Consider the following 16,163-nt stretch of genomic DNA (forward strand, 5'->3'; position numbering starts at 1 on the left):
TCTATCCTGATGAGAGGTCAGTCTGGGAAGGCCTGCCAGAAGAGGACTGTTTTAACCACCTTTTTGAAGGCATCAAGATATGTTATCTGGCAGGTCTCTTCCAGCAGGTCATTCCAAATTTTTGGAGAGGCAACTGAAAAGATCCTCTGGGAAGTCACCACCAATCTGGATTTTCTTGACTGTAGTAGGTTCTTCCCAGAGGACCTGAGTGTGCAGGAAGGATTATATGGGAGGAGGCGTTCTGTCAAGTAAGCCATGTAGGGATTTATAGGTAATAACCAACACCTTGTACTGTGCCCAGAAGCTGATAGGCAGCCAAAGCAAAGATTTCAAGATGGGTGTAATATGGTTGAACCTAGATTTACCTTCAACCAAACTGGCTGCCATTCAACGATAAACACTCCTAAAAGAACATTGTTAATGTAAATACAATATCTATATAAAAATCTGAAAGAATGAGAGAAAAATATTAAGATACAAAATTAATATATTGTTATTTAACCTTGTTATATGCTTTTAAATTAACTCCAACTTATGGTAAACATATCATAGGATCTTCTCAGAAGAAGTTTACCATTGCCTTCATTTAAGATCTAGAAATCATGCTCTATGAGGAGCAACTTAGGGAACTGGGTATGTTTATCCTGGAGTAGAGAAGGTTAAAAGGTGACATGCTTTTGTTGATAAATGCCCTCAAGTCGGCCCTGATTCACGGCAACACTGTGGATGAGACATCTCCAAGACTCCTATCTTCCACTGCTCTGCTTAGGTCCTGCAAATTCAGTGACCTCCCTGACTGAGTCTATCCATTTGGTGTGTGGTCTTCCTTTTTAATGCCTTCTACCTTCCCTAGCAATATTATCTTGTTTAGTGAGTCATACCTTCTCATGATATGGCCATAGTACGACAGCCTTAGTTTCATCATCACGGTTTGGAGAGTTCAGGATTCATCTGTTCAATGGCTCATTTGTTTTGATTTATTTATTTATTTATTTATTTTGGCTGCTCGCATTCTCCTCATCACTCTTCTCCAGAACCACATCTCAAATGAGTTTATGTTCTTTTTGTTGTCTTTTTTCATTGTCCAGCTCTCACATCTATCCATGGTGATGGGAAATATAATGGCTTGGATGATTCTAACTTTAGTGCTAAGTTATGTATCTTTCACATGATAGTCATATCAGGGATTCAAAGATATAGCCACGTTAGTCTGTAGAATCAATATGTAGAGAGATCTTGTAGCACCACTGAGACTAACTGAAAGAAAAAGCTGGCAGCAAGAGCTTTCGTAGACTTCCACCAAATGCACCCGAGGAAGCAGACTTTAGACTACGAAAGCTCATGCTGCCGACTTCGTTCTTTCAGTTAGTCTCAAAGGTGCTAGAAGATCTCTCTACATACTGTTTGAAGGGATGTCATATTGAGGATGGAGTAAGCTTGTTGTTTGCTGTTCCAGACACTATGACACAGAGCAATGGATTCAAGCTACAGAAGAGATTCCACCTAAGCATTAGGAAGAATTTCCCAACAGAGTTGTTTGCCACTGGAATGCTCTACTTTAGAATCTGGAGTGATGAAGTCTCTTTCTTTGGAGATTTTAAAAAAGAAGTTGGATGGCCATCTGTCAGGAGTTGTTTGACTGTGTATTCCTGAATGGGAGGGGGCTGGACTGGATAGCCCTTATGTGCTCTTTATGTGTCTAGTGTTCAAGAGTTGTGGTATCTTTAAGAGTCGTTATCAACTAAAGTAATTTGAGTCTTGCACTATAAATTCAAGTCAGACAAAAGCTTGAAAAATAAATATATTCCAAGTGATTGATGTAAGAAAAGGTCGTTGTTTTTCAAATGTATGCAAGTTTTTAATATCTCTAGTCATTTCTGACTTTCAACTAAAATTTATTAACTTGTCAAAACAAAAAGGAATTTTACAGCAAACACAACTGCTGTTTATGTAATACATTTATTGCTCTATAAAAAGAACATTCAGCCATGCCTTTTGAAAGACTTAATCCCATTTCTCTCCTTGAAATAAGAAAAGTTTGAGGGAATCAGACTAAAAATTCATGAAACAAGGCTGTTCATAAGGCATGTATTAACAAAGGTTGAATTGTATTTTAGTATGTTTAGAAATAAAACTGATTTAGAAGTCCACTTTAAGGACAGATTAAAATGTAATCTGTCAATGTACCTATGTGGAACTGAAGTCAGTTCTTTTTGTTAGTTGTTTTTGACATTTGTGGTAGATTGTGCAGCCCAAATTGGCTCCACCACACTTGTGCATCCTGCAATAATGAAAGAAGCAAATACTGTTCTCACATCAGGCTGTATATGAGATAAGGCCCCTCTTTCCAAGTTATCATGCAAAAGATTGGTTTTTCATTTGTATGGACAATTTGTTTGTGATCTAAAGTGATATACTGAGAGGGATCTCCTATAAAGAGAAAATATGAAACATAATGGGCAGTGTTTTGAGTTTTGGATATTGATGTACTGGATTGCAGATATGCCTTCTTTTTGCACACTCAATTGCTTATCTATACATTAAGCTAATATCCCAAGGTTTTGTTCCATAATGACACAAAAATCTTTTTATTGAAGTACAAAACTTTCACAGATGAATTTCTTCATCCTTGGAATGACATTGAGCCTGAAGCACTTTTCCAGTAATCACTTTAAGCAGAGCCAAAAATCACACACAAGTCTCGCATGGTGAATCTAAGTATCCATCATAACAATTGCTTCAGTTTTTAAGAACTGAAACTGAGACTGAAAGAAGCAGTTTTTGTTTATCTGTTTTGCAATTCCTCCAAGTCATTTATTAATAAGAAAAGCTTGTTCAACCAATTCCTTCTTTCTCCTTCTTAACAATTGAGCTATGGGGGAAAACAACAAAGATTTTTCTTCTTCTGGAAGACAAAAGAATGGTCCACTATTCAAACAATATTTTGACTCATTTCAATGATCAGACTGAAAATCTGGCTTCTTATTATACTCCTTATTATACTCCTGGAATATGGCTACAATAAGCAAAAGAGAATAACCTTTGATTCATACATTAGATATTTGATTAAGACAGTGCTTAAGCATACTCTGTTTAGTCTGCAGTAATTGAATAATCTTCATAGCTCTTTTAAGGTAGGAAGGCTGAGGGTACAAGACAGGCCTTACAGTTATTTTGCATTTTTCTCAAATCTCTTATATTATTTATACTGTCATAGCTTTAGTAGTTGTGCTTTAATCGATGCCTTTGTAGTATTTTCTCCTGCTCAAAGAATGGGCATGCCACTACATCTGATAGTCCCAATGAGGAGACTGTACCAAAGAATTCAGAATTTCAAAGATGAAAATGCAAAGGTAGGTATGATGCTGAAGGAAACAAAACATAAAGGAAACAAAAATAATGACCACAGAAGAAATACATAAATTCAATCTAGACAATGAGGAAATTGAAACAGTTTAAGAATTCCCATATCTAGGGTCAAACATTGACCAGAATGAAGACTGCAGTCAAGAAATAAGAAGAAGACTAGGAATGGGAAAGGGAGCTATGAAAGAACTGGAATAAATACTGATGAGCAAAGACATACAACTGAGCACTAAAGTCAGAATCGTTCAGCCCATTGTATTCCCAATTATTATGCATGGATGTGAGAGCTGGATAGTGAAGGAAGCAGACAGACAGAAAGAAAATCAACTCATTTGAAATGTTGTGCTGGAGAAGAGTACTTAGGATACCATTGGCAGCCAAGAAAAAAAAAAAAGGGGGGGGGGGTTCTTGAACAGATCAGACCAGGGCTCTCCCTGGAAGCTAAGATGATCAAGTTGAGACTATTGTACTTTGTCCACATAATGAGAAAGCATGGATCACTAGAAAAAACAATAATGCTAGGAAAGGTAGAGGGTAGAAGAAAGAGAGGAAGACCACAAACCAGATGGATAGACTCTATCAGAGGGGTTATGGGCAAGGGCTTGCAGGATCTGGGCAGGGCAGTGGAGGTAGGGATTCTTGAAGATGTCTCATCTACAGGGTTGCCATGAGTTGGAACCGACTTGAAGGCAGCTAACAACAACAACAACAACAAACCATATTATAGTTGATTAAGTTGTGATAATGTAACCATTCCTTTTTATTGCTACCTCATATTTTATATTACTCACTGTTTATCACATAATATTGTTTTTCACCATCTTGTCTATCATTAAATACTTTTTAAATTTGCTTTACTTTTGTGTGTGCTGCTGGTTCAAAGGTCATTCTCCCTTGCTCTTGGAGCTACATGTCAGGAATGGTATATAAAAAAAGCACAGTTTTTCACAGACCTTTTTGTGGTTGCCACTCCCACTTTCCCTCCATCACATGTCACTTGGGCTGTGTTGTGGAGCCTGTGGTTTGTTCCAGACAATGAAGCAAGAAGGCTGATAGCTGCAGTGAGACCATTATGAATGATTGGCCACTCAAACAGTAACTTTCCAAACATGGCACTAACTTTGATGGGTACCTGTTTATCGGTTGAACTGGTACTAACTGTGAGCTGCAATTCCAATGGAAAGCCAAGTGTCTAAAGAAGATGTTAGAAAAAAAGATCCTGCTATGAATTCTGGCACCTTTCTTGTGAGGCAGAAAATGGGCTGCAAACTGCAGAACTGGATGTCATTTTCTATACATCTGCTTACTTAGCTGAACATGGAGCATTTCCCCTGTCTTGTGCCCTGGCTTATGTTGTCTCTGTTATGACAACAACAGAGAACACAGCAGCTGGTTGGCTGGATTTGTAGTTCAATAAATCCGTAAGGTACAAGGTTAGGTAAGTCTGTGTTGTTGTAGTCCCTTGGAGGTCTCGTTTCACAATGACTTTCCACATTCTGATTGTAACATGGCAGGAAAAGTCCTTATACCACTGCTAGGTGTTCTAGAAGAAAACTGCCACTAGCACAGAAATCTTCCTAGTAATGAACATTACTAGCCAGACTCCTTTTCATGGCCTTGTACAGGCAGAAACAGCAAATAAGATCATGAGTATGTGAGCTACATTGTGGCTAAGAGTATAGCAAGTGGTACCTAAAAGGGCTAGTTGCCACACTGACTAGGGGATCTCATACTCCAAAAATAACTGCTGTTTACACAGCTTTGCAAACAGACATTGACATTTCATGAACAGATGAAAATTATATGGGGGCAATTTATTTATATTTATAAATCATTCCATCTGAAAGGGATGGGATAGAGAAAGAAATGCCTGAGAATTCTAAATACCCCTCCTTAAAACTGCCAATCCCACAATGCAACAGGAGGCAGCTAGAGGAGTCAAACTGGAATTGTGGCACTTTAAGGGTATAGTGTGATAAACATCTAAGTTTAATAAAATGTTAAGTTCAATCATTGTATGCAGTGAGGCCTTTGTATCTGCAGACTTGCCATTCACAAATTTGAGCATCTGTAAATGGCAAGCCTGTGTTGTCCCTGGCAGTGGACCACACATCGCCATTAGGGACAACAGGGTTTCCCTAAAATCCTGTGGCCCTAATGGCAGTGCAGCTGCATGCACGTGCCACTGTTGGGGAAAATGGGATTTGAGCATCCACACATAGTGATATCCACGGAAGGTGGGGGGTCCAGAATGGATTCCCCACAGACACTGAGGTCCCACTGTATACTCAACTATAAGTCTACTTTATGTTTAAGTTAAAAGCCAGTTTTGGGGGCAATAGTATAGATTTTGATAAGACTCTTGGGCAAGTCAAAGATAACATTTAGGGACACAGAACAAAGGATTTAAAGGACAAAGTAAAGGAATACTATGCCAAGGACACAAAATTCTGGCATGGATAACTGTTTGTGCTCACTGTTTGTGTTGGATGGATTAGGAAGGAACTATAGAAAATTATGGTTGGGCAGTGAATGGGGAGACGAACAGGCATAGGCAGGGCTCAAAAAACACACACATGTCAAAATGCATGAAAACACAAAGCAAAGCAAATGGTGACTGTGTAAATAGTGATTAGAGCCTTTAACTTAAATGTGTTAACTGGCTGAATTTAACCCAGAAAAGCTGACAGCCATACACATATGTCTTATTCGAATCCTTCAAAGTCTGATTCCTCTTGGTGTTCATTTGAGGGGCTGAAGGCATTTTACAGCCTGGGCATTCAAAAGTCAGAAGAGATGCCATGGCAGAGAGGATTTTTTAAGGCCCTATATAGAGCGGACCGAAAGGCTGGCCTGTAGGCAGAGCCTCCTGACGACGCATGCCATGACTCCACCCCAGGGCGCCATGATGCCGCATACTGCTCCAGACAGTGTGCGGCATTATGATGTGCCTCCAATGCTGTGTCCAAATAATGTAGCACTGAAGAGGTGCCGTAGAGCCACACCACTGTGGCTATGGTGCCCTTTGGAGAGTGCAAAAAGGAGCCACTTTTTGAGCCTCCAAAGGCTGGATTGGGGCCATGGCGTGAGGTTACCACAGCCCCGATCCAGCCAGGAAAGGGGTGCCTGCAGGCCGCTCCTTCAGGACAGTCTGTAGAGCCCCTTAGGTGCTCCAGGGATAGACTCTCTTCTTTCACCACTCTATTCAGAGAAAGGTATGGTTCTGTTTTTGATAAGAGTTAAATTATACTTATACCTTGGTATCTGAAGGGGATCTGTTCTGGAACCCCTGTGGATACAAAAAAAAAGGGGGGGGGACCTCAAATCCTGTTGTCCCTAATGGTGTCGTGATGTGTTTAAATCTGTGGATAGGAAGGGTGTGGATAATGTACTCTACGTACATTGACCTGTGGATAGATCGGCCCAGGCTTTTGGGGTCAACATTTTAGTCTTATACATGAGTATATGCAGTACATTTTCTTTTCCCCACTTTTCTTCCAGGCCAAAAAGCAGTTTCACAGTGTTTTCTAATGATGTGAAGGCCCACATTTTGCTGAACCAACAAGTGAGAGGTAGTTCCCTAACTGGGGTTAGATACCAAGAAAAAATTTCTTGTGCCCTTCTTATATGACTCTGATACATCCATATTATTATGAGGAGTGAATCATTGGTGAATCAGAGACTGTGGTTAAGCAAATGGAAAAGTGGAAATCTAGGGTATGCTGGGCCTAATACACACACACACACACACACACACACACACACACACACCTAAATGAAATAATCTATTCTTTATGTATGACTTCCCCTACCCCTGTATTTCACACAACTGAAGCCCAGGCTTTCAAACAGTGGTTTATAAATTGTAGTTTACAATCACTTTATAATTGCACTAAATTCATGGCCAATGTCTGCTGCACTGATATTAGATAAGATACTTTGCCCTCTTTATGTAATAAATAGTTTGCTAGTGCTAATAAACTGTACAGCTTATGTGGCCATCTTGCCAAATGAAGCACATTAAAATGTACCAATAATAATAAACATACCCTTGCCTCGTCAAAGAACAAACTATATGCAAGTACAGTAAGAGAAAAACATGGGAGACAAAGTGTCAGAATCATTTTAAAAGCAAGGTTTTTTGTAACATTAAGAAATCTTTAAAATAGAAGTTACAGCAACAACATACACAAAAATACCCCACATTGCGCCTTCCAAGATTCCTGCAGGCTCCACTAGAATAATAAATGACAGAACAATAAAAAATAATGCTAACAGAGCATTTCCTTGTTTTAGTAGTTCTTTGTTGTAAGGCCATGAAGATGCATAGTTATGACAAGGGCTGGGGCAATTAAAAAAGGAACTTCAATTTTAGCTAAAAGATCAATACACTGAATCGTTTTAAGAAAAGAATTTATTCATTGCATGACACAGACCAGTATACATCTTAAAGCATTTTATGAAAGAATTCCAGTAAATTAAATGTAAATATTCAAGACTTGTTTGCATCCACAAAAGTGCCCAAGGCCTTAAAAAGAGGGAGAACAAACTCAGCAAGTTGTATATCCTAAAAGAGGAATGTTTTACATGGCCTGTCAACCATACCATCCCACAGTTTTCTGAATATAATGTGTAATAATAACTATAATTAAGTCCCTAAAATAATTCATTACATATCCCTAGCGACCTACTAGTCTGAATATAATGCATTTTACCAATCATCCATGTAGAGAGAGAGAGATGGCCACAAAACACAATTTATTATTCTGCCTCTTATTTCATCAAGTCCCTTACCAGCTGCTTGAGATAAATACAAGTTTCCCATTTCCCATGTACAAACACAGAAACTTTCCAAAGATGCAAGTTATTACTTTCTCCTTAGAGTACCACTAGGACCAGAGGAACTATATGCTGGCCAGATTCTCACTTTACTATATGACCTAGCATGGATATAGAAAGAAGCTCAAGGCAATCAACAAACAACAAGGTATAGGGAAATAATGTATTGTCTAAGTACTCAATCCCTAAATTATTTCCCATATACTCATCTCATTCCCCTCTCCTTTCATATACATAGAAATAAAAGGTTGGCCAATTGCGCATGGAGAAATGTTTTTGGATGGGAAAAAACACATCAGATGTCTCTTGCTTAATTTAAACTCTTGATAAACTTCATTTATGGCTCACAGTTAGGGTTGCCATAAGTCAGGACCTCCAAACCGGGACAAATGTAGGACAAATGTAGGGCAACATTTTCAAATGTAGGACACATTTTTTAAAAAATGGAGGACACACAAAAAATTTGAGGGTTTTTTTTAAATGTTAATATAAATGCATGTTTTTTAGGCATGATCAAAATGGAGGACATTTTGGCATCATTCCTAGACAGATGGCAGAAATGTACTTGCCCTCGGGTTCAACTGTACTTCTCAGAAGTGTGTACTTGGTCAAGGGACTGTGGTTTTTCTTCACTGCGCATGAGTTTGTAAAAATCACAGCAAGTTACATTGGCCGTGCTTCAGAGGCTTGTTGATATCACCATCATCATCATCATCATCATCATCATCATCATCATCATCATCACTATAATTGTCCAAGAAAGGCAGACTTGTTAGCATTCAAAGCGCCATAAATACACAGAAAATGCACTTGCATATATTTAATAATAAAAAATAATGGGAAAAAAGTAAAAAACAAGGCAGGGGTGTATATATTTAATAATAAAAATTAATGTAATAAAATAAAAAACAAGCAATAATAAAATTAATAAAATAAAATAAAAACAGGCAATAATAAAAATAAATGAAATAAAATAAAAAGCAATAATAAAAATTAATTAAAAAAACAAAAACCTATTTTATATTTTTAAAAATTAATTAAAAAAAACCCCAAGGCAGACCTGAAATGGCCACTGACTCACCTTTCCACCTCCTCCTCCTCCCTCCCTCCCTCCCTCCCTCCCTCCCTCCCTCCCTCCCCCCTCCTCCCTCCTCCTCCTCCTTCTCGGCGCAAGGGCTCCTTGGGAAGCCCCGTGCGAGGGCACGCATGTGGAGGATGCGCGCGCACGCTGCTGCTGGCCCATGCTGTGGCTTGGGCCGCGCAAGCAAGGGAAGAGGAGCCCGTCCCCTTTGGCCAGCTGGCCAATGGCCGGCTGGCGCAAGGGGACGAGCTCCTCCGTCATAGCCCTGCGCGCGGGAAAGCCCCGCTGTGGATGGTGTGGCGGTAGCGGCGGCAGCAGCGCTGGCAAGGAGGAGGAAGGCAGCACTGCCCAGGAGCAGGAGGGTGGCGCTGCCCAAGAAGAGGAGGAGGAGGTGGGTTGGCGGCCAGTTGCATTAGCTGCTGCGGCAGTGGCCACATGAGCGGGGCTGGCCCAGAGGTGGGACAAAGGCCGGGGTTGGGGGGGAACCAGACGGGGCAGGCAGTGGGCCCCAAAAGCGTAATTGTCCCGGGGGCCACCGGGATATGGCATCCCTACTCACAGTGCTCAGTGAGAACATGTTGTGCACCAATTTCAACCTCAGATTCCCTCCTTCCCTCTCTGAGAACCACACATAGTTTTTGAGGGCTCTGAGAAAGGGCAGGAAAACCAACAAGGTATCACTAGGCCAGCTGATGGATTGGTCTGGATAAAGTTGAACAAATAAACATAGGCTGCCCTGTGGTACAGCTACTGTGTATTTAAGCTGGGCAATCTCGCTCCTTGTTTCAGTTCATTCAGATATTCATACCACCCTTCTTCTCTCATTTGTTTATTATTATGTACTCTTTCATGTTTTGTAACTTCATCCCAACTTTTGGTTGGTATTAGGGATGCCAAATCCCGGCTGCGCCTGTGATTGTAACGGTTTTGGGGGTACTGGCCCGGTCCCAGTCCGGTTCACTCTAAATCCCGGGTTTGGGCCTGGGCTGGCAGCCATTGCCACAGCCGCTAATGCACGGCGACCGGCCGCGCCGCCCATCTCCTCCCCCTCCACCGCTGCCTCCTGGGCGCGGCTGCGCCACCCTCCACCTCCTCTGTCTCTTCCACATGGCCGCGCCACCCACCTCCTCCTCCGACACCTGTTCTGCACCATGCGCGGCCCACAGCAGTTGCCGGGGCCAGCGGCAGTGCCTGCTTGTGTGTGCGTGCACGTATACGCACGTGCCTAAAGGGAACACTCGTCCCCTTGAGGCTGGCTGGCCAATGGCAGAGCAGCTGGGGCGGAGCTGTTTCCAGCCCCACTCTGCCATTGGCCAGCCTCAAGGAGGAGGTGGAGCCTTGGAGGAGGAGGAGGAGGAGGAGGAGGAGGAGGAGGAGGAGGAGGAGGAGGAGTGAGACTCTGGGCCAGCCGGAGGAGGGAAAAGCGCCCTTTCTTGGCGCATGGCAAGGAGAAGGAGGAGGGTGCCCATTTTCAAAGGTTTTTCCCCCCGAAAGTGCGCTTTCTGTGTATTTTGGGTGCTTTTAATGCTAACAGGTTTCCCTTCTTTTAACAAGGGGAGAGAGTGTGAATTTCAAACATCTGAAATATGCAAAAAGCCATGTTAAATGAAGCCATATTCTATGCCCAAATGTGCTGTTGTGTGTGTTTTGGAATGGAGGGGGGTGGTTTGGCCAAAAAGGGAAGTACATTTCTACCATCTGTCTAGGAATAATGCCAAAATGTCCTCCATTTTGATCATGCCTAAGAAACATGCATTTATATTAACATTTTTTTAAAAATCATCATCAAATTTTTTCGTGTGTCCTCCATTTAAAAAAAGTGTCCTATATTTGAAAATGTTGTCCTACATTTGTCCCAGTTTGGAGGTCCTGACTTATGGCAACCGTAGCCGGTATTGCCTTGGCCCTGGATCCAACTGGCTGGAGAGACAGAGCTCATCATACCTGGTTAGGAGTCTCAGCTCCAAAACACATGGCAGAAATAATCCAGTTTGAGACCACTTTAACTTACCTGGCTGAATGCTAGGGAATCCTGGGAAATGTAGTTTTGTGGGACATTTAGCCTTCTCTATCACAGCGCACAGATGCTACAATAAACTACAATTCCCAGGATTTCCTAGCACTGAGCCAGGGCAGTTAAAGCAGTCTCAAACTGGATTATTTCTTCAGTGTGTTTTGGACCTCAGGATAAAATATTGGGGCTGTAACTGTTGATAACTGGGTTATGTCAATGAGTCAACTCATCCCCAGGTGATAGGAGAACAACAGAGTGCCTTCCACGCATGCTGATTTGTTTTTCATGTCAGCAGATTGGTGAACCAATGCCTGGATCCAGATTCCTACAAGGGGCCAAGTCACTTCAGCTGTAACCAATAATGTTGTGACCATTTCTTGCCAACATGTGTAGTTGCATATTGCCTATATATTGCCTAATTACCAACGAGTCTGCAACAGAAATTATAAAAAAGCAGTATAGACTTCAAAAACATGTTAATGTTAGGGGCAAACAGGTCACACAATAAGTCTGGTTCTGAATAATTCTTCTGCTGGGCTTGTGTAAATGCATCACAGGGCACAGCTTGCCTCTTTAAAAGATAGAGTAATACAGTTTATGTCTTTCTGCTTGCAGTCAAAATTGTTATTGCACAGAAGTGTATGAAACCGTAAGTACCCTGATATTCCTTTTCAAACAGGAAAAGCAAGCCAGTAATAATCCATTATTTTGTCAGCTCAAGTGTGCCTTAGCAAGCATCCTCCCCCCTACCCTCAATTCATTCCCAATGCCATTATGGGTGAAAAAGTCACTTCAGGGGATAATTCTGAGCTAAAAAGAAAAGACACAAGGTGTTCAAAAGTTTGTTAAACCTACCTCCTGCTCATGCAAAGCTGGCACTAACTGTGAGCTGGAATTCCAATGGAACTGGAATTGGTTGCTTTAAGTTTGAGAAGGGCATTAAGGAATTTCACTGTGTTCATAATTTAAACCTAAGTGTTTTATTCTCATTTGTAAACTGGGTGTGTGAATTACATATTTTACAGATTTATAATGAATATGAACGAGGTGAGGATTATTAAGTAACACAGGAAAAGGGATCTTTCTTCTCTGATGGCCTAGGCAAATACTTAGAACCATGTACCTTGCTTACAGTCTCTTAGCATTAAGCTTGGCATCACTCTTATAGCACTGTAATATTAGAGTGAGAAATCTAAAGACAAAACAATTCAAAACAAAACCCAAGCTTTCAATGGGAACTTAAAGAGCTACATGTAACTGGCAGTAAGTTTCAATGGAAGTTGCCATAGGGCAGTACAAATTAGTCCAATATATACAGCTTGCAAACCATACACCCTGAGACATATAAATAAAAGATTTCCATGGAACAGGGGACTTGCCTGAAAATTAGAACACTTATTTACTGCTACACAATTTAATGGCAACTTGTATTCAACATTCCAGTGTAATCTCTTCAAGAGGTTACATAAATCAGCATGTAAAAATCGGTTTCTGCTTGAGAATCTGAAACTTTTCATGCTATCTGACTCACCAATAATCTAATGTTCAAATTAATAAGGAACTGTGACAAGCAAGGTATACAATAAATAGATCTGATTGCTTTCACTAAGCTTATGAACACACAAAAAGATTGGAGGAGAGGAGAAAAGCACAATCCTTTCTGTACAGACACAAGGTATGAAGACAGCTGTGAGCTTGTGTGGCTGAGAAGAGGAACATTTGGAATACCGCCCAAAGGGAAGGTATTTTGTCACAGACAGAATAGGGAAAGTGGTGAGGAAACACAACCCCCAATGGTCTACAAACGAACCAAGAAAATCCAGCAAGTGGTGCGCTCAGAAAGGACAGGAAAGACTTCTCATGGCCCCAGGAGCTTACCGCATACCGTGCAGCTGTGGAAAAGTCTACATAGGAACCACCAAACACAGTGTTTAAACACGAATCAAGGTACACAAGAGACACTGCAGACTGGGTCAGCCAGAAAAATCAGCAGTAGCAGGACACATTATAAACCATCCTGGACACAAAATGCTGTTTGAAAACACTGAAATTCTGGACCATGCCTACAGCTTTCAGGTCAGAATGCACAAGTAAGCCAATGAAATCCATAAGCACCTGGATAATTTCAACAGGAAAGAAGAAAACCTTAAAGTGAACACAGTTTGGCTACCAGTCCTGAAAAACATCAAAATCAAAACCCAGCAAATGCAAAGGAAAACCACCCAAGGTGAGGGAGATTTCCCAGCTAACAATGGATTATTAATTAAATAGTCACCCTGAGACCTTGCTATTCAACAACAGAACAATACACAGATTAACATGCAAAAATCACTTCCCCTCAACCAACAACATATATATAACCCACTGTTTTCCATGACAGCATTCTCTGAAGATCCCAGCCACAGCTGCTGGAAAAACATTAGGAATAAACTCCTCTAGAAGATGGCCACATGGCCCCCAAAACCCACAAAAAACTATGGACGAAAACCTTTGACTTAACATTTGGAATTGCTCGTGTCAACATACACACAACCCTGCTCACATTCTTGATTAGCACATTTTCTACATCTACCTGCAATACTACCTGAAATAACAATATGGTTTCAGTTTCATATTTCCTCTGCCACTCCCAATGCAGGATTTACATTGACTGTAGGAATATTGATATTTGTTACCCCTTGTCTATCAAGGAAAGGGCAATTAGGTCAGAGGAAAGCTTTGAAAGCACGTCTAGGGGAGATGTCCTTAGATTTACCTGACTATGAAGCATAAAGAGAGAGAGAGAGATCTTCCTTACTAAGTGTTGGCTATGAGTTGTTTTATCAAGAAAATGACTTTCTACCAAACCAGGGAGTGGGCTTGCTCTGGAGGGAACAGTCCAATACTTAATGTTTTCAAACAAGAAGGATCCAAATTGTAAGGAAGAAGTTTAGTACCTATTGCAGTTAAACCTAATTAATTAGTTCTCTGAGGATGAAAATCAATTTAGTGCTTTTACTGTGGAAGTCTGGATGCAAACATGTTTACTATGCATCAGTTACAACATTTAAAACTATAAATCAAATATAATTATTTCAAATTCAACATGCAAAATAAAAATGTCATGAAAGGTTAGATAATATCATATTCTGAATATTTAAAAGAGGTCACTTGCACTTGAAAGCATATACGATAGCAAATGTCACAGGGTGAAAATATCATCACTTTCTAAACTTTTAGCATTCAGATTTATTTTTTAAAAAAATACTGGAAATGATTAAAACCTGCCTGTTACTTTCCAGTATAGTACAGCAAACCAATTTGCATTTGCATTACAAACCATTATATGTAATGCAGAAAGATAATTTTTACTAATATTCTCTTCTTGCTTCTCCTACTTTTAAAAGATGTTTTCAAAGTTCATGAGGAACTTGTCATATTAAATAACAAATGAAGATCAAATCATGACCTGGATTACCTATCACTACTATCTCTATTACTATTATTCCTACCTTTTCTGGAGGTGGTGGCGGATTAAATCTCTTTGCACAAACTATAAACACATCAGGCTGTGGCTTGCCACCCTTCACTTCAGGGTCATCTCCCAACACAATATGATGAAATAAATTAAAGAAGTCTTTGTGTTGACTTGTTTTCATTTCAAATGTCACTCGAGCTGAGCTGGTGGCAACAGCTATGGGTATGTTGTGTTGATGTAGATGGCGGATTAGTTTTTCAACTCCTGTGAAACAAAAATATATGAACATGTAAAAATATAGTTTGTTGAGGGGGGCGGGGGGAAGAGGTGTCAGATTTATTGCTTCTGTTCACCTGGACTTTCCTTTCACTCATACACACTTATTTTCTTTTCTCACATACAGTATTTATTTCCTTTTCTTCCTGCCCTATCTCACTTTTCTTATCAAACACATATTTAAAAGGCAGCATTTGTTAGTTCTGACTATATTACAGTCCTATATAAACACCAAAGAATAAATAACATTAGCCTGAAAGTGAAAAGAAACATAAAGAGAAATGCTACAGCTCTCCAGGCAGATTATACATTTAATAAATACAAACGGGGAATCTGTTTCCATGCCATCTCGCCTTTGGAGAGCAGAAGATTCAGGTTAGCAGGAAAACCTCATATAAACCCCATCAACATCTGACTTTCAGCATCTCATTCTGATCTCACAAACAGATTCATGTGTAAGAATCACATAGGCGCGGTACAGACTGCCAAAAAGCAGTGTACCAGCGCTGATACTAGGGTTAGGGAGCATGCACCATCTACACGCTCCTTAACCCTAATATGTACCGCCAGCGGCATAATGGCAGCGCCCTGTATACAGGGCGCTGCCATTATGAAGTCACGGCCGCACCGCATCCAAACAGCTTCGCGCCGTGTCAGGCTGCTTGTGGCAGCCTAACAGCAGCGCTGGAAGGAGCTCCAAAACGGTGCCTCATTCCTACAGCCACCAAACGGCTGTGGAAATGAAGCCGGGGGAAAGGGGCCAAGCAGCCCCTTTCTCTTCCTGCAGCAGCTCTCTGGGGTGTCCTGGGACATGAGGCCTCAAGGACACCCCTTTTCAGAACCAGGGAGAAGCGGCATTTTGCCGCTTCTCCCTGGTCCCAAAAAGCGTCGGATTGGGGCCTTTGGGCTGCCCTGGCTCTAATATGTGGCACAAAGGGGTAGTCTGTATCCCGCCTTAGTGACCATTTGGCATGGCACAAGTATCAGGCAGCTGTGTAACCTTCTTGTCCACATTTCGTTATCCTTATATACAGAGAGATGCTCCTCAAGGAAAGTAGAGAGGCTGCTTTATGCTGAATTTTACCTGCGTATCTCGCACCTGTCTGGCTAAAAAAAGCTCTCCAAAACCT

General features: G+C 40.9%; 1 protein-coding gene across 1 annotated transcript in view; it reads right to left on the reverse strand.

The window, feature by feature from the left end:
* Nucleotides 1-16,163, reverse strand: part of LOC149319378 (pseudouridine-5'-phosphatase-like) — an 81,051-nt gene that overhangs the window by 33,641 nt on the left and 31,247 nt on the right. Inside the window, exon 3 of the mRNA XM_089511571.1 lies at nucleotides 14,792-15,021. Coding sequence (XP_089367697.1) covers nucleotides 14,792-15,021 — 230 coding nt within the window. The remainder of the gene's footprint in view (nucleotides 1-14,791; nucleotides 15,022-16,163) is intronic.

The sequence above is a fragment of the Sceloporus occidentalis genome, unplaced genomic scaffold (assembly GCF_023333645.1).
Source record: "Sceloporus occidentalis isolate IW3139 unplaced genomic scaffold, rSceOcc1.0.p SCAF_2, whole genome shotgun sequence".
In the NCBI taxonomy this organism is placed as follows: Eukaryota; Metazoa; Chordata; class Lepidosauria; order Squamata; family Phrynosomatidae; genus Sceloporus; species Sceloporus occidentalis.